Genomic DNA, 22737 nt, shown 5'->3' with positions numbered 1-22737 from the left:
AAGTCCAAAGTCAAGGTCTGGCAGGACTTGGTTTCTGGTGAGAATTCTCTTCCTTGCTTGCACATAGCCACATTCTTGCTGTCTGCTCACGTGGCCTTTTCTCCCTGTGCTTACGCAGAAAGAAAGAGAAAGAGAGCAAGCTCTCTCATGTCTCCTCTTATTAGGGTTCAATCCCATCACGAGAGCCCTACCTTCATGACCTCATCTAACTGTAAGTACCTCCCAAAGGCCCCATCTCCAAATACCACCACACTGGGGGTTAAGGGCTTCAACATATGAATTAAGGGGAGGACACAAACATTCAATCCATAACAACAATATTTTGAGGGTCCTAAATAGTAGATTTGTAATTGACAAGTCTTTATTTGCATTCCCTTGAATTGTCTCTTCCAACCCTAAGTGTGTTTCACCAGTTTTGCCTTGCCAAATTGTGGTGGTGGTTTTTTCCTCCATCTCCTTTTCCTATTTCCACAGTGGCAAAATTGCTCTAGTAATATGATGTACATTTTACCTCCATCTGTCTAAAATGGTCACTTGCCCCCATCTAGAGGGAGACCCCACTGCAGGCTCTTGTAAGTGCAGGGGGCTGGGATATTTGAAACTCCATTCAGAATGCCCTGCAAATCTGTTTGAATGCATTTTTCTAGTTGGCTGGATTCCATTTACGGGAGAGGACATTATCATTTCACCCTTCATTACACTGTCAGTTTTCTCTTGCTTGCTGGGTAGATGTTTGAGGAGACATTTCAGTGTTTTAGAGAGAAAGTAAAAAATACAATCTTTATTTTTAATGCTGGAAGCTCTTGTACATTGTAGGTTTTTTGTTTGTACAAATCTAATTCATTGCCATTTGCTTTTCAGTGCCATAATGGGGAAGGGAGGAAATGAATTTAAATGGTGGAAAAGACTTTCCTTGCCCATTCTAGCCAATTTTCCATGTTTATATTAACTTCATTGCTAAGTGCATCTTATAGAGTATTCTGAAAAGTGTCCAATCCAGATCTTTCCAGAGAATAAACATCAAAAGATAATGTTAAAACTTGTTTTAGTTTTCCTGAGGAGGATATTGCAAAATCAATCTAAGACCAATGAACTAAATGATTGAATTATGAAAGAATAGTTGAAATATGAGAGTGATTTTGTGCAGTTGAAGTTAAAATTTAAGATCAGACCACTGGTGCATGAAGAGAGATGTCTCTGACAAGAGAAAAGCCATATTTTTCTGATTCACTTTGAAGTCTAACTCCAAGCCATGCATTAAATTAACAATATTATCATAAAAATGAGGGTGCTAATTCTGTTCCATGCTGAAGTTAGAAAAATGATTTTACAGAAGCCTAAGCCATGCATTAAATGAACACAGTATTAACTGGGCTGATATTATTAAATCAATTTAAATGCCTCCTGTAGCCCGTGTTTGTGCAGAGTTGAATAGAGAAGAGCATCATTTGTTAGTTCAACCCAGAACTTTCTGGTGCCCTGGTTTTAATTTGCAGAATTTTCTTTAGAACCGTTTCTCCAGTGCTTTGCCTGCTGTGGATTTGCTTTTTAAAGTAATCGATTCCGTATTAAAAGTATGAGGATGGTATTTTCTTTCAGTGCTCATTTTTTCTGTACTGCTAATTACGTCCAGTCGTGTTTCAAATTACACAAGAAGCTTTTGTAATGCAAAAGATCCCTGGGATGCCTTGTGTTGGTGAAAATATTGTGGATTCATCTGCTTCATTACATAAACTCTACACATTTTCATTCTAAAGGTTATTTAATCAAAAGTGCACCAATAAAACCATAAAAATATTTAATGGAGTTCCAGCAATTCTACATCAGATTCTTGCATTGTATGAGCATGCCAGTATTTTAATTCTATATATATATGTGTGTATATGCATATATATATATATATTTTGTGTGTGTGTGTGTGTGTAACTTAGGCTTCTCTAAAACGTTTATTACCTGTTTTTCAAAGAAGCTGGAGATTCTTATCATATTAGTTTATTTATTTTTTTGTCTTTGTGTCAATATTTTTTTTCTTCTCTTGGCTTTGTTTCTAATCTTTTCCATCAGTGATCTTCAGTTTTGCCTTTCATTTCTTTGTTCTGGTTATTTATTTATTCAGCAAATACTGTTTAGTGCTAAGAGTTAAGTACTGAGGCTGCTTTTGCAGATAAGGAAGACAGGTTGTCTTCCTGCATGGACTTTGAGGTTTTGTGTGTAAGTGTGTGCTTTGGATGTGGATGCAACCAGGAAGCAGGTGCTCACAGTTGTATGGACAGAGCAGTCTCAGAGAGGGTTGGGTCGGGGCGGGGAGGCTGAGAGAGCACAAAGCTGGAACATGAGGCCAACGGGGGGCTCAGTGATGGCTGCTTGGAAGAAGCGATGACGAAGTGAACACTTTAAGATAGGTAGGCATTAGCCAGGCATATGCAATGAGCTAGGGCAGGAGAAAGGAGAATAACAATTGAGGAGGAAAGTGCTATTTTCAGGTTGTAGTAAGTTCTCTCCCACCCTCAGGAAGTACAGGCCTGGCTGGCTTGACCGAAAGGAGTTCAGTGACTGGACATAGTGGAGTGGGGATGAATGTGGGAGGCAGAGAGAGTGGGTAGGTGGGGGTGATAGGGAAAAGAATGGTACTGGATTGAGAGGGGCGGTCCAAATCAAGCAAGTCTAGTCAGCCACGTAGAGGAACTGGTACATCCCCTGAAGGCAGCGGAAGACATGGAAGGAGACTCTGCTGCAGGGTGACGTGTCCACATGTTCCCTAAAGTCTCTCCCTTCTTCATGAGGTCTTTTCTCATTATCGTTAAAGGCAACTGTTGATCTTCCTTTGTTAGGCCTGAAAGCTACATTGTTTTCATTTATCATGTCCAGCTTCCAACGTTAAGCAGGGTTCAGAATCCCCAGTATCATCCAGAGCCCAGTCAGCTGTCCTTTGCTCTCCAGTCTCTGGGCTGAGATTTACATGAACCAACATGTGACACTGTTCTACACCAATGCCGAAGCTTGCATGAATCTTGGTGGATGAGCCCAGCCCATTTGTTCTTTGTTTTTAGATTCTTCTCCCAAAAGTTCTGGCCGTTCATTGAATGAAACTTGGCTTTCCTCTTTTAGATCATCATTAAAATTCCCATTGAGGATTTTGCTGTGTCTTTAAAATGCGAGATGTTGGGAGTACTTCCAGAGATTGGGCAAAAGGAAAGAAAAGGCAGATGGTGATGTATTCCTTGCTGTCGGAGCCTAGAGTTTGGTGGTTGGCCTGAATAGCATGGGTTTCTCTTGAGGCTTTTTTTTTTTTTTTTTTTTGGATGGACCATGGCAACATCACAAATAAGCACTTTTTTTTTATCATGAAAAGGAAAAGCAAACATTATTGAGCACATTCTTTTACTAATAAAAGTAAGAAAAAGTGGTCCATGATCACTCCACAGTGATGATCACATGCAAATTTAGCCAGTGTTTGATATCCCTGACACATGGTAGGTGCTTAGTTAATATTCAGGGAACAAACGAACAAAGGGTTTCATGGCAGATACCTTCCCGGCTGGTATTTGGCAGTAGGCTGGCAGCTCTGTTTTAGCTCCCTGTCTGCCAAAGACCCAGGTTATTGGGAGGGTTCAGAGTGTGGCCTGGGGTGGGGCAGTGTACAGCCACACAATGTGGTGGTTTCTGTCTCAGGTATTTAGAGAGTCACATGTGCCTACTGAAGCAGCCCTTCTCTCCAACGAATGCAGAGTCTGTGCTCTCTGCAGAGGTCAGGGGTACGTGAGCCCTGTTCCCAAGAGTAACTCATGGCCATTGCCCCAACACCCCTTCCTACTTAGCAAGTACCAGCTGTCAGTCTTTCTGTGTAGCACACAGCACACTCAAATAAATATTTTCTTTCTTTCTTGTGCTCGTACACCCAGACACTTTCTTACATGCAGCTTCTCTGTTGACTCTTTATTGAACCATCTCATTTCATCCTCACGGTGAGTTTGTTAGGAAGATGCAGTTACAATCCCCATCCCCCCGATACGAACACTGACACCCAAAGAGTGGAAATGCTTTGGCCAAGGTCACACAGCTAGTGTGTGTCCGAGCCCAGATTTGAGCCCACCGTGTTTGCCACAGTTGCTTTAGCTCTACTGCTCTACACTTGTGTGAATCAGTGGAGAAGAGCCAACCAGCCAGGAGAAAGGGAGAAGGAAACTGACAGTGACTGAGGCCGTGAGTCTATGTGGTAGATTTTAAGTTCTTTAAAGGGTGAAAGTCCTTTGCCCATCTCCTCACCACATGTTTAGTGGGCTGGCTAGACTTGGTAGTGGGAGGGAGCAAAAGCAAATGGCAGAAGAACATTGCATCTGGCTAATGATGATGTGCATTGCATCCTTTCCTATTAGACCATTGATATCTGATTGTTTAAGTAGGGATGAAGGAGAGCTGAAGGAGGCCATTGTATCTTAGGACTGGAGGTGACCAGGTCTTCAGTTGTAAATTGACTTGGCCATCTCACATTGTTTCACAAAGTGGAAATCTAGGGGCCATCCATTAAAATGCAGAAGTGGAAAGGTTTCCAAAAGGAGAACTGCTGGGAGCCTGGGAGCAGTTCTACATGCAGGGCACCCTTGGTGTCCCCCTCTAGAGGAGTGCTGGGTAGCGTGGTGAGCATACACAGCCCATGGGCCTCTTCGGCACAGCTGCTTGGTGTGCACCATTCCCTCACACAGACGGCTGAGCCCTGTTCCCTTTGGTGATACAGTCCAGATTGCTCAGCATAGTTTTGTCCTGATGCAGTCAAGGGAAATTAGTTAACTGCAAGCTTGGATGATGCCACTAACAAGCTGGCGGGGGTTCAGAAGAGCAGATTCCTCCACTGTGGCCAGGGCTTGCACAGTGACGGCGAGCATGGTTTTGATTACTGCACATGTTCTTCCCTGATGAGGGCAAGAACTTCTTGGTCTTCTTTACTTGTAAGCCCCTCTCTGGTCCCCCACATATACAGGCCTTTACATAACAAAGCAGTTTCAGGTATTTTGCCTCATTGGATCCTCACAGGGGCCCGTGGAGGGTAAACAGAAGATGAATTAGTACCTTATGCATAAGATCTGGGATCACAGAGGTTTAGTGACTTCCCCAAGGCCACACACTGAGTGTATGGCAGAGGCAGGACTTGGACCCAAGTGTCCTGACTCCTACCTCAGAGTATAGAACCCCAGGAATCAACATTGTGAATGTGTATCAGGTAGAATGTAGATAAAGTTTTAAAATTTACCTGGAAAATGGAGTTGGAAAGTTTTGGGCTGCAAGTTACAGAACAATTGAATAAAAGTTGCTTCAGTCTATAGGTGTTTCATAATCTCATGGAAGAAGCCTCAAGGAGGGCAGCTGCAGTTTGGTACAGTGGTTCAACAGTGTCAGCAAGGACCCACATTGGCTCTATCTTCCTGCTCTGTCTTCCTTGAGCCTCCATTCTTAACCTTGTCCACCTTTGCAACCTCATGGTTGCAAAATGGCTGTTGTAGCTCCACAATAGCATCTCAAGAGGGAAGGAAGGCAGTGGATGTAGAAGAGTTTTCCTTTAATGGAAAGAAAAAAAATTTCATTGAAACTGCCCAGAAAACTACCCCTTATGTTTCATTGGCTGGGAATGGATTACTTGACCACCCCCAGCTGCAAGACATGCTGTGAAAGCCTGTATCCAACAGAGGGGGGCCAAATAGCTGTGATTGCCTAAGGCTGATTATGCTTCAAGAATGAAAGGAATTAAGCTTTAGGAATGGGCGTATTATCACCCTGAACCAAATCAGTCAGTGAGGGAGGTGGAGGAGAGGAAAAATGGCTGGGGTTTTTTTTGTTTTTTGTTTTCCCCCAGCAACTTCCAGTGTCAGTTTTATATGCACTGAGAGTTTTGTTTATTTTATTTTATTTTGGCCACACTGTGAGGCTTGCAGGATCTTAGTTCCCCAACCAGGGTTTGAACCCGGGCCCTCAGCAGTGAAAATGTGGCGTCCTAACCACTGGACTGCCAGGGAATTCCCTGGACTGAGAATTTTGGAGAAGCATTTCTTCAGGTTAGACTGTGCAGTTGCTTCCTGGATCCTAAGATGACTTTCCATTTGTCAACAGCTGACTTCAGAATTGCATAAATCTGTTATTTCCTCCATGCCTCATCTCAGCTCTAAGTCCACTGAGCTATAATTTTTCTGATGGTTTTATGTGACTAAAAACAAAGATTAAAGAGGGAGCAAAAGTCAGATTGATAGGAAACATAGGCTTAGGGGCCAGAGAGGAGAAATTGGGGGCTCTGAGGTCCTGGGGTCAGTGGTTGGAAGGTCAAACTGCTTGGGTTTGAATCTGGACTCCACCCTATGTACTCCTCAGTGACTTTGGGCAAGTTGATCATCCTTACTCGGCCTCTGTTTTCCCATCTGTAAAGGGGGAGTGATTGGAAGTACTTACTACCTGAGGTTGAGGTATCCTGTGAATGAAGTCTATCTAGCCTGTGTCTAGATAAAGGAAATGCTCACTAACAGTTAGTTGCAAATATTAGTGTTATCACTACCCATACTTGCTATTAAGCATCTTGGTAGGTGAAACCTGATACATCTTAGTCACTGTTGCAGCAGCTGCCAGTCTGGTCCTCTGCAGTCTGTCCCTGCAGTGTGTCCAGAGTAGTTGTCCCAAGTTGATCTCTTTATTTCACCCACTCCCCTGCCCACAGCCTATGGTTCTCACTGCCTGTAGGCTTAAAGCCCAAACTTCTTAGCCAGACTTTGCTCACAGGCTGGCCCTGTGAGAGATGGTTTTGGTCCCTTCCCTCTGGAGCTCTAGGCTGGGCCTTTGGTCCCTAAAGTGGAAATGCCATGATACTCTCATTGAACAAATTGCTCCCCAGTACGTACTCTGGGTCCAGCCCTGTGCTTGTCACAGGGAATACACCGAGGAACCAGACATAGACCCTACTGATGTGGTCCCACATTGTGATGAAGGATCCAGGCACCAGGCAATTAAAATTTTGGAATAGATAGGAGTGGAGCCTCTCTTGCCACAGAGGCAGATTCCCAGAGGAGGCAGGAGTGAGGTGGCCCGGAGGATGAACAGGCGTCAGCTGGAGATACCAAAGGAGGGCTTCAGGCAGAAGGCCCAGTTGTGGAAGGCCTGAAGGAAAAGATGGGTCATCTCAGAGGACAGAAAGGGAATTAGGGCTGGCTGGTGCCGAGTTCATGAGGAGGGCTAATGAGTGAAGATGCTAGAAAGGTCAACAGGGCCGAGTGGCCAGAACCCTGGCAAGCCCTGGGAAGGTTCCTCTGCAGAGCAGTGGGAAGCTCTGAATGACATTGACAAGAGGGGGCATGATTAGATTTGTGTTTGGGAGTGTCCCAATCTAACTACAGTGCAGAGAACCATGCTTGATGAGAGAAATTAAAATAAGACCACTCAAAATTTCTCTTCCTAGCTGTGAGCTTTGGACAAAAACATGCTTTCATAATCTGGGTATTCTGGAATCAAAAATGATGGGAAAGGTCTTCCCTGGTGGCGCAGTGGTTGAGAGTCCGCCTGCCAATGCAGGGGACACGGGTTCGTGCCCCGGTCCAGGAAGATCCCACATGCTGCGGAGCGGCTGGGCCCGTGAACCATGGCCGCTGAGCCTGCGCGTCCGGAGCCTGTGCTCTTCAACGAGAGAGGCCACAACAGTGAGAGACCCACGTATCAACACACACACAAAAAAATGATGGGAAGGCTGGCATTGGCCTGTGTGGTCAGTGGTGTCACTGGGCATGTGCAGTGCTCTGACCAACACCTGCAAAGGCTCTTATAGGGGAACTTCCAGGCCTCTCCTTTCCAACATTCTGTACTCACTCATATGTGACCCACACATGGGTTCCTTAGCTCTATGAAACCAAAGGCAGAGCTGGAGCCCTATCCGCCCAAGTTTGGAGTGCTCTTTATTTATTTTGCCTCACCATGCGGCTTGTGGGATCTTAGTTCCCTGAGCTGGGATCGAACCTGTGCTCCCTGCAGTGGAAGCAGAGTTCTAACCACTGGACCACCAGGAAATTCTGTGGAATGCTCTTTAGATCTCAGCTGGACCATGCACTGTTAGCCATGCCCCGGGAGCCCCTCTGTTTGGAGTTACCCCTGAAGGATTATCAGTTAACTGTGTACACCCTGAACACTGCCATCTGCCAATATGTGCTCTACAAGTTTCCCCCTCAAACAAGAAATGAATAAAGTATGTCTTTGCACTTAAGCACAATTTTTTCGTAGGGGCACCGATTGAGAAAGTCACCTTATGTAAATGAATTGAGCCTGTGATCGTGCTGCTTTTTTGTTTGTGTGTGTGTGTGTGTATCCTTAAATTATTGTGTACCCTTCAAAGGCTTAATTAAGTGTTTCCTCTTGGCTGTTTTTACCTTTGCAGTATAACGAGGAGCTTCACTACGTGGAACCTTGCCTGAATGGAACGTTGGTGCAAGCTGACAGGACAAACAAGGAGGTAGGGCCTGCCGCTGGGCGGGTGCATCAGGGGTCATGGCACACCCATCTCCCTCACAGTGATCAATTACAGTAATTCTGTCCTAGTATTTAGAAACTCACGAAATGTACTGCCCTTTCATTTAGGGCCTTGGAACCCCAGTGTGTAGAACATTTATGAAGAGGCTCAAATAAAATCATGAAAGTAAAATACTTATATTGAGTTCAGATGCTCGCTAGTTCTGAAACAATCACATTGATTTTCTTTTTCTTTTGCTCTAAGCACATCCTGTTTTGTGCTTTTCACCCATATTGACACCATTGAAAGAATATGGCTCTTGCTGAAATTTCAAAGAAAATTGAACCCACTTGTTATATCTCTTCTTGCACTTAATAAAATTAATTAAATAACTGTTGGGGTAGATATTGGGGTAACTTGACTCCTGGATTAGAAGGTAAGCTTTACAAGGATAGGGACAATGTCACTCTCTGCTGTATCCTTAATGCTCTGAGCATTGCCTGCTTCATAAATATATTGCCTAGAACAAAAGAAAGATATGTTAATGGAGGAACTTAGGAAATGGGATACAAGTTTCCTTTCCAGTTGGAGCATTCTTGGAAAATTTTCACAGTGGATTTCTATAAAATTCTGTTTTCCTTTGGCCACCCTTAAATCTGTCAGTACAACCATCACAGCCACCACCAATCAGCCTACAGAGCCAAATGACAATTTAGGTTGAAAGTGTAGCTGTGGCTGCAACAATGTCACACGTCCTGGGACTCACAGCTATCATTACTCACATTGTTTTGTTGTACCTGCTATGTGAGTACAATAAAATAATGCTCCTCCCCTGGAGAGCAGATCCCCATGAGGTGACTGAGGACAATGGCCAAGGTAGCTCTCTGTGATGTACTATGCATGTGCTGGGAAGAACCTCTGGCCCAAGTGGGCAGGGAATCCCACTGGTGCTATCCTAGATGCAGGTGGTAGAAGTTTGGGCACCTCTGAGGGAGTGAACAATAGAGGATTGGGAGAAATGCACTAGAGCTGGAACACAGAGTGAGAAGGACAAATTATACCAGAGTTAATATCCAAACTTCAATCTGAGGGGGAAGCACCACTATAATCATCTTTGCTTTTAGGAGAGAGAAACAAGTACGTTATAGTTCAAAGAACAAGTGTATCCAGGGAATGTTTGTTCATGGTAATTTTTTCGGCCAAGGTAGGAAAAAAATAACAAACTTACAGCCAGATTGCTCTAGGGACTTTCTCTTTGTTTGGCCATTGCCTGGCTCTAGAGTTCACCCCCTTCCCAATTTTGTAGCATTGGAATATCTCCCAGAGCCTTAAATAGGTGTCCAGTGATGGTGCTTACAACATTAAATAGAAAAGATGCTTAAAATGCTTCCTTCAGGTGGCTTCCCCAATGAACAAGGGCAGTGTGATATTTGGAGATATGAAGTCTAATGAATGAAAACATTGTTAGAGAAAGTGAGCTAAGAATTTATTTAAAATCTCCTTTGAACTTATGAATGTTGAAGATTGAAGTCGTTTTTATTAAAACCAATCCAGACTTTTTATTCTGCCAGTATGGAATAGCCATATTTTAATCAGATCCCTCCCCTTACAACTGAAAAGTCCTGGACGTAACCCCACAAACGAGTATAGGAAGACCTGCAAGGTAGAAAGAAGGGGAACTGCCTAGACTTAAAGACATGGAGGTGAGTTCCCTGGGTTTTTTATTAATTCTCATAGAATCAATGTCTGTTCTATAATAGAATCTGTTCCCAAATAGAGCACTCCAGAAGCTTCCCACCTGGGCCAACAACAGGCATAGACAAAAACAAACAGAAAAACAAACTTCCAAGAAAAGCCTGTTTCCTTTAGTCAAAGGACCAGGAAAAGAATGGCCTAACAATAAAATCCTTTTGTGACAGTACCTTTCCTATTCCAGCCAAACACCAATAGAGCAACCAATAGACCAGCTGTCCACAGTTTCAGCAGGGCTAAACAGGAAGTTGATCTTCCACCCCACCCACAACCACTTGGCCCTTGTGCCACAACTCAACAGAGAGATTGACTACCAAGAAAACCGATTAAATAGGACCCAGAGTCTCACTGTATACAATCCAAAATGCCCAGAATGCAATTAAAAATTCCTTGTCATCCCAAGAACAAGAAAAGTCACAACATAAATGAAAAAGACAATCAACTGACGCCAATATTGACAGGAATCAGATGTTGAAATTAAAATTAAATTTAAAATTAAATTTTAAAAAATAATTTTTTAAAAATTAAATTTTGCAAAAGCAATTAGGAATTCTCTTTTTCATTTATTTTTCAAATAAATTAAAAAATATAAAATCTCGGTAAAGAAATAGAAGTTATAAAAAGAGCCAAGTGGAAATTATAGAACTGAAAAATACAGTCACCAAAATAAGAAGCTCACTGGATCAGCTCAGTTGTAGAGTGGAGATGACAGCAGATAGAATTAGTAAACTTCAGGACAGATCAATTAGAAATTATCCAGCCTGAGCAACAGAGAGAAAATAGATTGGAACAAAATGAATAGAGTCTCAGGGACATGTGGGACAGCAAAAGGGCTACTAGCATTCATGTCATAAAAGTCTCAGGAGATGAGACAGTGGGACTGGATAGATATTTGAGGATATATTGGCTGAAAGCCTCCCCAAATTAGTGAAAGGCATAAACATGCATGTTCAAGAGGCTGAGTAAATTCCAAATAGGATAAATCCAAGTAAATCCATGGGAAGACATTATAATTAAATATAATTACACAAGGAAAAAAAAGTGATATCCACCACAGAGAAATGACACATTATTTAAAATACCAATTTGAATAACAGCAGATTTCTCATATGAAACAATGGAGACCAGAAGGAAGTGGTGTAGCATTTTTCAAGTACTGAAAGAAATGAACTGTCAACCTAGGATTCTATATTCAGTGAAAATACTCTTCATGAATGAAGGAGAAATAAAGACATGCTCAGAAGGAAAACTATGAGAATTTGTTGCCAGCAAACCTACCCTTAAAGAATGGTTAGAGAATTTCTCCAAACAGAAGGGAAATAACAGAAAAAGGCTTGAAACTTCAGAAAGGAAAGAATATAGGGGCTTCCCTGGTGGTCCAGCAGTTAAGACTCCACCCTCCCAGTGCCAGGGGCCCGCGTTCTATCCCTGGTCAGGAAACTAGATACAGCGCGTGCATGCCACAACTAAGAGCCTGCACATGGCAACGAATATCCCATGTGCTGCAACTAAGACCCGGTGCAGCCAAATAAGTTAAAAAAAAAAAAAAAAGGAAAGAATATAGAAATGGTTAAATATAGAAGTAAGTATGATATAGTATCTTAATTCTCAGGAGATTTTAAAAAAATTTTATTGAAGTATAGCTGATTTACAACGTTGTGTTAATTTCTTCTGTACAGCAAAGCGACTCATTTATACATATCAATGTATTCTTTTTCATATTCTTTTTCTTTTTCATACTCTTTTCCACTATGGTTTATCACAGGATATTAAATTATAGTTCCTTGAGCTATACAGTAGGACCTTGCTGTTTATCCATCCTATGTATCATAGTTTGCATCTACTAATCCCAAATTCCCCATCCTTCCCTCTCCCATACCTCCCCACTTTGGTAACCACAAGTGTGTTCTCTATGTCTGTGACCCTGTTTTTGTTTCATAGATAAGTTCATTTGTGTCGTATTTTAGATTTCACATAAAAGTGGTATCATATACTATTTGTCTTTCTCCTTCTGACTTACTTCACTTATTATGATAATCTCTAGGTCCATCCATGTTGCTGCAAATACCATTATTTCATTCTTTTTAATGGCTGAGTAATATTCCAGTGTGTGTGTGTGTACCACATATATACCACATCTTTTTTTTGAATTTTATTATGCTATTTTTTTATATAGCAGGTTCTTATTAGTTATCTATTTTACACATATTAGTGTATATTTGTCAATCCCAATCTCCCAATTCATCCCACCACCACCCCCCCTGTTTTCCCCGCTTTGTATCCATATGTTTGTTCTCTACATCTGTGTCTCTATTTCTGCCTTGCAAACCAGTTCATTTGTACCATTTTTCTAGATTCCAAATGTATGTGTTAATATACGATATTTGTTCTTCTCTTTCTGACTTACTTCACTCTGTATGACAGACTCTAGGTCTATCCACGTCTCTGCAAGTGACCCAGTTTCATTCCTTTTTATGGTTGAGTAATAGTCCATTGTATATATGTACTACATCTTCTTTATCCATTTGTCTGTTGATGGGCATTTAGATTGCTTCCATGACCTGGCTATTGTAAATAGTGCTACAATGAACATTGGGGTGCATGTGTCTTTTTGAATTATGGTTCTCTCTGGGTATATGCCCAGTAGTGGGATTGCTGGGTCATGTGGTAATTCTATTTTTAGTTTTTTTAAGGAACCTCCATACTGTTCTCCATAGTGGCTGTATCAGTTTACATTCTCACCGACAGTGCAAGAGGCATACCACATCTTCTTTATCCATTCATCTGTCAATGGACATTTAGGTTGTTTCCATGTCTTGGCTATTGTAAATAATACTGCTATGAACATAGGGGTGCATGTATCTTTTCAAATTATAGTTTTGTCTGGGTATATGTCCAGGAGTGGGACTGCTGGATCATATGGTAACTCTATTTTTAGTTTTTTGAGGAACCTCCATACTATTTTACATAGTGGCTGCACCAGTTTACATTCCCACCAACAGTGTAAGAGGGTTCCCTTGTCTCCACACCTCAGGAGATTCTTAAATCATATTTGATAGTTGAAACAAAAATTATAGCATCATCTGATGGTGCCCAATGTTTGTTGAGGAAATTCTTAAGACAATTATATTTGAAAGTGTGGAAGGTAAAGGGACCTAATTAGAAGTAAGATTTCTACATTTCACTGTAAGTGATAAATGCTAATACCAGTAGACTGTGATAAATTCCATTTATATTATAGTACCTAGAGCAACCATTAAGAAAACAATAAAAAGAGGAATACTTTAAAAGTAACTCACAGAAATGTAAGAAAAGAGAAATAGAAATGAGAAACAGAGGAAATGAACAGGAAAAAGAGATAAAGTGGCAGACTTAATCCCTAACATATCACTAATTATCTTAAACATAAGTGGTCTAGGCACACCAATTGAAAGATAGAGATTGGCCAAGTAGATTTTTTAAAAATGACCCAAACATATGCTTACTACAAGAAATTTGCTTCTAATACAATGACATAGGTATGTTGAAAGTAAAAGGATGGGAAAAGATATACTATGCAAACATTAAAGTCATCTTCATGAGGTAAAGTCATCTTCAGAGCAAAGAAAGATACTAGAGACAAAGAGGGACAGTACATAATGATAAAAGGGTCAATCCACCAGGAAGAAATAACAATTCTAAATATGTTTGGACCAAACTACAGATCTTCAAAACACATGAAGCAAGAATTAAAAGAGTTGAGAGTAGAAATAGAAGAACTTAAGTTATAGTTGGGGACTTGTACACTTCACAGTCATGAATTGCTAGACTATTAAACTGAAAATCAGCAGGGATATGGAGGAACTGAACAACACCATCAACCAATAAGATACAGATACCATTCATAGAAGGCTTTACCCAACAACAGCAGAATATACATTCTTTTCGAGTACCCTTGGAACATTACCCAAGGTAAAACAGATCCTGGGTCATAATACAAACCTCAACAACTTTGAAAGAGTTAAAATGATAGAATATTTTTTATAATTATAATGGAATCAAATTAGAAATCATTAACATAAAGACATCAGAAGAATCTCTAAACATTTCGAAATTAAACAATATACTACTAAGTAATTCATGGGTCAAATAGGAAGTCTTAGAGGAAATTTTAAAAATATAAAAGTGAATGAAAATGAAAAGACAGTGTATCAAAATATGTGGGACAAAGCTATTACAGCATCCAGAGGGAAATTTATAGCACTGAATTCTTATATTAAAGAGGAAAGCCTCAAATTAATAATCTAACTTCCTACCAAAAGAAACTAGAAAAATGAGAGCAAAATAAACCCAAAGCAAACAGAAGGAAATAATAAAGAGTAGAAATTAATTACAAGCATACCTCATTTTATTTTGCTTCAGTTTATTGCACTTTGCAATAATACTGCATTTTTCACAAACTGAAGGTTTGTAGCAACCCTGCATCAAGAAAAATCTATTGCCACCATTTCCTCAACAGCATGTGCTCACTTCATGCCTCTGTATCACATTTTGGTAATTCTCACAATATTTCACACTTTTCCATTATTACTATATTTGTTATGGTGATCTGTGATCAGTCATCTTTGATGTTACTATTGTAATTGCTTTGGGATGCTACAACCTGGGCCCATGTAAGATGGCGAACTTAATCAATAAATGTTTTGTGATTTAATGCAATTCCTGTCAATTACAGCAAAGTTTTTATAGACATAGAGAAGAGTATTCTAAAGCTTACATAGAAAGGCACAGGGCCTAGAATATTAAACAATCTTGAAAAAGAAGGAAGTAGGAGGAATCAATTTACCCAGTGTTAAGGCCTATTACATAGTTACAGTAATTAAAACAGTGTGGTATTGATGGAGGAGTAGACGTATAGATCAATGGAATAGAAGAAAGAACACGGAAATATATCCACACAAATATGCTCAACTGATTTTTTATGAGTGCAAAGACAATTCAATGGAGGACGATATCCTTTTCAACAAATAGTGCCAAAGCAATTGAACATCCATAAGGAAGAGGAAACAAAGAAATAAACAAAAATTTAACCTTGGCTGAAACACTGAAACTTAAACAAAATTTAACTCAAATGGATCAAAAACTTAAATGTAAAATGTACAGCTGTGACACCCTTTGAAAAAAAATAAGAGAAAATCTTCAGAAAATCTAGGGCTAGACAAAGAGTTCTTAGGCTTGACACCAAAAGCTCAATCCATAAAAGGAAAATTCGATAAAATGGATCTCATTGAAATTAGAAAAAAAACCTTTTCTATGTGAAAGACCCTGCTGAAAGGATGAAAAAATGTGTGGTTTGCAAATATCTTCTCCCAAGATATAGTTTGGAACTAGCAATCTATATGAATATACTAACTATATGTAAACTACGTATAGATAGAGTACAAGTATATAAAGAATACATGAATAATGCCAACTCAAGAGTCCAAGCATAATTAGAAAATGGGCAAAAGACATGAAGAGACATTTTGTTGAAGAGGATATACAGGTGACAAGTGAGTTCATGAAAAGATATTCAACATCATTAACTAGGGAAATTGAAACCCCAATGAGATATCACTACACACCTATTGGAATGGCTAGAATAAAATAAATGAATAAATAATAAAAAACACCAAATGCTGGCTAGGATGTGGAAAAACTGGATCACTCATACCGTACACTGCTGAAAGGAACATAAAATGATACAACCACTTTGGGAAACATTTGGCTGTTTCTTATAAAACTAAACATGCAATTACGATGTGACCTAGCAATTGCACTCTTGGGCATTTATCTCAGATAGATGAAAACTTGTGTTCACACAAAAACCTGTTAGCAGCTTTATTTGTAGAAGCTAAAAACTGGAAACAACCCAGATATCCTTCAGTAGGTGAATAGTTAACAAGCTATGATATATCCATACCATGAAATACTACTTAGCAATTAAAAAAAAAGAGAACTATTCGTACCCACAATAATTTGGACAAATCTTTGAATATTTGGGGAATTATCCTGAGTGGAAAAAGCCAATCCCCAAATAATATATACTGCATGATTCCATTCTTATAACATTCTTGAAATGACAAAATTATGGAAGCGGAGAACAAATTAGCGGTTGCCAGGGGTTTGGGTTGGGAGTGGGGAGAGGTCAGTGGTTATAAAAGGGCAGCATGAGGGAACCTTGTTGTGATGGGATTGTTATGTATCTTGACTTTATCATTGTCAATACCTTGATTCTGATATTATATCACTATATACTATATAGATAGTGTATATATATATGTATCACTATATCCTGTAGTTTTGCATCATGTCAGTGGAAGAATACTAGGTAAAAGGTATAAGGCATTTCTCTGTGTTATTTCTGACAATTGCATGTGGATCTATACTTACCTCAAAATGAAGAGTTTAATTAGAAATATTATGAAGCATACAAGTTGATCTTAAAAAGGGGCTTTATCAAATTAGTGCAAGCAGTTGAACAATGTGTGTTAGGTTGCTTTAGTTGTCTTAAAAAAAGGTGCTGATTGTAGCTCAGTTTCTAATGGCAAGGGATTTCAGTGTTCTTACCTCAAATCTCAGAAGACAAACCATTTATTTTTCATTGGAATCTTGGGATATTTTAAGCAAAGATGAGCTCTTTTGGCTAATTTCAACCAATTTCTATTTCTATCATCAAATAGATGTTAGGCCACATACATTAAGGACTCGCATCGTGGATGTGACACAGACTAGTAAATTCATAAAAAGCAAAATGATAATTTACATCACCTCACCTAACTGCAAAGTCCTGGGGTGGAGAAGTCTGCACCCAAGGCCTTGAACGTGGTGTCAGGAGTCATCCCCACTCCCTCCAGTGCCTCCCCTATGTGACTTCTTATGGACTCTGATTCTGCAAGGTCAGGTGCACATTCTGGATCCATAATTGCATCTCCAGTGGCTGGAGCAGCCCAGCCAGCAGCCTGGTCCCAGTGTCTACAGCTGTGGCAAGGAGGCAGGCCTGTGTTGGACAGACCTGCTTGGTTTTCCAGAAGGAAAAGACTGGGCAACTAGGTCAGTACCTATGAGGTTGATGCTCAGTAGAATCATGAATGAATGAATGAATGAATAGATAAGCCACCTGGGAGAGGATTCTGGTTGAAAAAAATTGTTTTTTCATTTCAGTAGAAGACCCACAAAACAATGAAAACAAAAGCATGAAATGCATTACATTTTAATATAATCAGGATAACCTGAACTCGATTGTGAGTGAAATTATCTGATTCCAGGGTTGATATTCCTCACTACTCTGTCTAGTTCAGTCCAGATCCCTTGAATGGCAGCTTTGAAGCCATTTTCTCATGTTCTTTGTGAAATAGGAATGGGGATTATGACCTTCTGTATAAACCTGTGTACAACGGGCAGTGTGCATGCACGTTGATGCCAGCCTTCCATCCTGTGAGTTAAATAATTCTGACTAAAATGTGCCAAATCCTTTGGGATGTTTCATTCTTCACTCAAAATATCCATATATATCCTGACAAGTTCTCATGACAGCCAAATATCATGCCTTACTTACCTTTTCATCTTATGACGATTTCCCTGGTGGCCACTGTAATGCTACTTGCAGTTAATGAAAGGGTATGAAAGGGCTTCTAGAAGGTGACATCTGGGATTATTATGTCGTGTACGTTCAGTCCAATGACAGTTAACTCTGGTTTCCCAGTATTTAGGTGACCTCCTGAAAAATCAAAACTGGATAATTTTAATTAAAACAGTTTGATAAAATTCATCTTAAAAATTTGAAAGAAGAGTGAGAGAATCTTGATGTCTTGAAATAAAAGAAAATGTTAGGGCAAAAACACTGGCCTTGGACAGACGAAATAGTCCTGTTTCACAGATTTCCTGTGATTTTGCTTGACATGGCCCATGACACATCATCCCTGAACAAGTGATCTTGAGATTCTATTAAGTTTTTGTTTTTGTCTTTCAAAGTATTGTTTACTGTCTAGAGAGAATTTTGCTTTGCTGCTTTATGTACCAAATAACGGAAATATTCTTTCTTTAAAGAAAGAGAAACCATGACAAATTGGTTGAGCCTGGAGTTTAAATATAGAATTCAAATGAGTAAACTCTTGTCCTAATCTAGTTCAGACCTCCTGAACCGTTCATCAGACCTTAAAATGAACCTCCTGTGGTCTCTCTTGGGGGAGGGAGGAAGATTAGTGATATGGTTTTTCTCTGGTTTTATAATGAAGATGTTCTGAAATCCACTGAATTTCATGGCTCTGTTCAAGATTCATTTTTATTTGCTGCAAAATCAACCAATCTTAGAAACCCATGTCACTCTCATCTTCCTCCACAGTTTTGATCTTTTCCCACAGGATCAGGAGACACTGAACTTCCGTGAATTAACAAAAATACACATCAGAGTTGCTGGATTTTCCCCAGTATTGTTTCTTCCAGCCTGAACTTTGTCAAAAGAGTCATCCTGGATTCTAAAACTTCCCACTTCCCATGGCTTTATGGGCATCCAGTGTACAGATGGGTATACATTGTACAGATTTGCCAGTGTTATGGGAGTGAGGGGTATATTATGAACTGTAAGCAGAAAGTAGCCCTCTGCACATTGGTGAATGTTGCCTGCCCAAACACCAAGGGAGACAAAATTGAAGAGACAACAAACACTAACCCATTTTTATTCAATTCAAAATTAATAAAACATAGTAAGAATTGCATTGCTTTAAAAAATGTCACAGTACATTTAAAAATACAGAGAAAAATTTGGAATAACTTAAATGTAAATAAATTTTTCTAGATCCAAAATAACAGAGTGAGCTCTAAACAAGAATAAGGTGGGTTTACGTATATTACCACAAAAGAGTGACAATGGTCTATAGTTAGGTGAACTAAAAGCATGACGTTGTACATCAGATCTCTAGAACTTATCTTGGAATATTGAATTATTGGGCCCCTCCTTATTAAGGCTTCCATCATATGCCTCCTCTTTGCCTATCCATTCTCCTCTTTTGCTATTATGACATTTCCCCCCACCCCTGCCCTCCATCATCTTTCTCTCTCTCCCTCCTTCCTTCCCTCTTTCTTTCCTATTCCAGCCATATTAAAATTCCTATAGCCTAGAAGTCATCGTGCACCCTCTTGAAACCTTACATGTGTTCTGTTTTCCCTGTTTGGAACGTACAACTTTTTTCCTTCCTATTCTCCCACATCTCTTTTGCCCAATTAACTTTTTCATCCTCTGATCTCAGATACAATAACAGTGCCCTCTGTTGTTTCCCCATGATTCCATGTGGCGATCTGGTTTCTCTCTGCCCTTCCCACTAGCCAGGGTCTCCTGGATCTGGTTTCTCTCTGCCGTTCCCACTAGCCAGGGTCTCCTGCATGATTTTGTATTCACCACTGTTTCTACTGCATCCAGCATAGGGCCGGGCTGTGCATAAAGAGCACTGAATGGAGGAAAGAAAGAGCATGTCGGATCAAGTCAGTCTCCTGATCAGAGCCCTCCCAAGTTTTCCTATTTCACCTAGAATGAAACCTAACCTTCTTTTCAGTGAGTGCAATGCCTGCCGACCACTCTACGCTCTTTCTTCATCCACTCTGGGCGTGGAGTTCGTTTCTTTGTCATCCCGCTCTACGCCATGCCCACTCCCACCTCCTGAGGGCCTCAGCACCAACTCCTCCTCCTGAAAGAAGTAGAAGCTTTCCTTTTTGGTCAGATCTCAGCCCAGAGGTCACCTTCCCTGACCCCTGCTCCATGCTACCCTGCTTTGACTCATGTGAACCCTTGTGACAGATATTCCTTTCTTTTTATTTACTTGTTCATTTGTCTGTCTCTCACCCACAACCTGAAAGATCTCTCTGTGGACACTCATACTCTGTGTTTTATCACTGCTGCCCCTCTTAGAAGGAGACCTTGCCCATCAAAAGTGCTCAGATATTACCGACTAAATAGGTGAATGAATGGAGAAAGGAATATTCATTTTCTCGTCCTGCTATAGTTTAACATGAAATCTTAGGTCTTGAGAGTAAAAGAAAAAGCTAGAGGTAGGCAAACTGACAGTTGAAAAATGGGAGCTGATAGTCTGATTTTGGGCGGGGGGGAAAGACCAAAACCGGTTTAGATGAAATAGCTGGGAGTACATAAGCAACATCAAGGATGTTGATAAAAGTTACAGCAATATATCTATATCTACCAGAGTTACTGTTCAGCATGAGAATTTTGAGTTATTGGGGTGAATTTAATTTCAGATCAATAGTCTGTATTTTGGAGAGAGAAGAGTAATATTAGAGGTGGAAATGCCTAACAGTTAAGAACCAAATTAACATGGCTGTGAGTTTGGCCAAGGTGACCAGCTGTGGAGCAGTGTGTGTGTCACCTCACCTCTGTAAGCTGCCTTTTCCTTCCCATCCACAGGTGAGCATCCACTGTCCCCTTCCTTCCTGTACTGTCACATAGGACTCTGGGAAAGTTTGACGGGAGAATGGCATTAGGGCGTTTTGCAGGGCCAGTATCTTAACAAATTTGAGTAATTGATTATTCACTTAAGTAATAATAATAATTAATGATTTCTTAAGAAGTTTTTCTGCCCCAAATGTTAACATGTAGAAAGATAGAGTATATGAAGGCTAAACTGCAGTTCTCAGAACAAGCCACTTCCCAGAGCATCTCTCCTAGAGAGACCAGCCCTTCTGCATGAAGTTCTCATGTGCATATATATACCACCAAGCTATCCACCTTTTGACATTTTTAATGGAAACACTCAAACCATTAAGCTAGAATGTGCTGTCCATGATTTCACAAATATTTAGTTAACAATCATGGGAATTGTACCTTGCAATGTGGCACAGAAACAGTTCAGCACTTGGATGCACACATGTCCTGGGCCATCAGTAAATATAACAATCTTTGAGTAAAATGTGACTGACCCAGAGCATCTGGGCTACCCTAGAGACCACTTCAGGCACTTATAAAAACAGTACTGTCCGTGACTATAGTCTAGGTTTTTGGCCAGCATCTAATGTCCAAGAAACCCCTGTCTTACACTAAAACCCAAGTTATTTTTATGGCAGGTGTCACTGATGGGAAGACAGAAAAGAAAGTAGAAATGGCAAGAGGTCCTGCAGCACATTGTAAAATCCTGCCTTGTTGAGTGGCAGGTGCAGCCACCTTAGCTATTCTGCTGTAACCTTCTACAACACTGTGAATGTCAGGGTAATGGGAACCCAGTCATGCCTCCCTCACACCTCGGTTGCGACTCCTTACTTTCCAAAGCCTTGTCATCTCTCTCCTTTCATTGAATCATCACTAACTCTGGGAGAGGAAGTCACACCCTGCAATCTCATATTTTATATTGGATGAAATGAATCTAGGGTGACTTGATCAAAATAAAAAACTATTAGCAGCCTTATTAAATTGCTATTTTTGTAGGTTAAAAAATGGTCTTGATAGTTCAGCATTTCTCTTAGGTGTTATGGCCAGTCCCTGTTAATTGGGAGGCGACCTCAGGTGTAACACATTAGCCTGTATGCTCCCAATAGGTTGTACAGCTGATTCAATTAATCACTATTAAATGTATAAATTAACTGTACAGGAGCCTAAAAGCAAATAAAGTGACTAATTAATAAGAAAAAACCAAAAGCAACCTGGTCACCAGAACAATGGACTTTCATATGCAGATGACCGCAGCAGTGTGGGAAAGCAGCCCTTAGGTCTGCCCTCTAACTTCAATTATTTCTGAGGGATTAAACCTGTTACTTTTGCCAAACATGGTTAAGATGAGCTATGAGAAACCCCCTGAAGGTTTTAATGCCGCGTGACTTCACTCTGTGCTCATTCCTTAGGTCTGGGCCTGGATGCCAGACCATCCTAGGATTAATTAGCACACTAGCCACAGGGGCAGAGCCTGGGGACAGTAGGGAGCTGCCAGGGTCTCTGCCTCAGCTGCATCACTGAGCCTGGGGAGGATCACCCAGATGCCAGGCCCAGACCCTCTGCTCTGCCTGCCAAGGTCCTGGTGGTGTAAGCCAACTGGCACAGAGTGTGTGCAACCCTCGAGTTTGCGGCCAGTTAGTTGCGCAAAACACTTTCGGATCAGGGGTTGGCGCGGAAGGCATTTCTCAGGAAGGAGCTGTTGTCTGACCTGAACCTTGCCAGTTCTGCATTCTCAAGCAATGTCTGATGCAGCCTGTCCCCTCCCTGGGGGAGTGAGGTACAATGGCACACTTGGGTCGAAGACCCAAAAACCAACAGAAGGAAGCTCCTGTAGCCTTGCTCCCTTTGCACATTGTTTGTGCCCTGTTGCTAATTGAAGATCAGTCTCCTCTCCATTAAACACGTTCAGTGCACAAAGCAGAAAGTATTTTCGCTTGTGTAGCTGCCTCTTCTTATCTTTAGAGAGAGAAGATGTTCTTCTGTCTGTAATACTTAAAAGATTTGCTTTATGTCTAGTAGTTTTCTAGGGTATTTGCCTCAAACTTTTGCTGGGTTGAGCTGGATT

The 22737-nt window shown here is 40.7% G+C and overlaps 1 protein-coding gene across 1 annotated transcript in view; it reads left to right on the top strand.

The window, feature by feature from the left end:
• Nucleotides 1-22737, top strand: part of CACNA2D3 (calcium voltage-gated channel auxiliary subunit alpha2delta 3) — a gene marked incomplete at both ends in the record, with an annotated part of 788351 nt that overhangs the window by 376195 nt on the left and 389419 nt on the right. Inside the window, one exon of the mRNA XM_081246546.1 lies at nt 8399-8473. Coding sequence (XP_081102672.1) covers nt 8399-8473 — 75 coding nt within the window. The remainder of the gene's footprint in view (nt 1-8398; nt 8474-22737) is intronic.

This window comes from Mesoplodon bidens, assembly GCF_964165515.1.
Source record: "Mesoplodon bidens genome assembly, chromosome: 10".
Classification (NCBI taxonomy): Eukaryota; Metazoa; Chordata; class Mammalia; order Artiodactyla; family Ziphiidae; genus Mesoplodon; species Mesoplodon bidens.
Note: the sequence above shows the minus strand (reverse complement) of the source record. Positions and strands in the feature narration are given on the sequence as shown.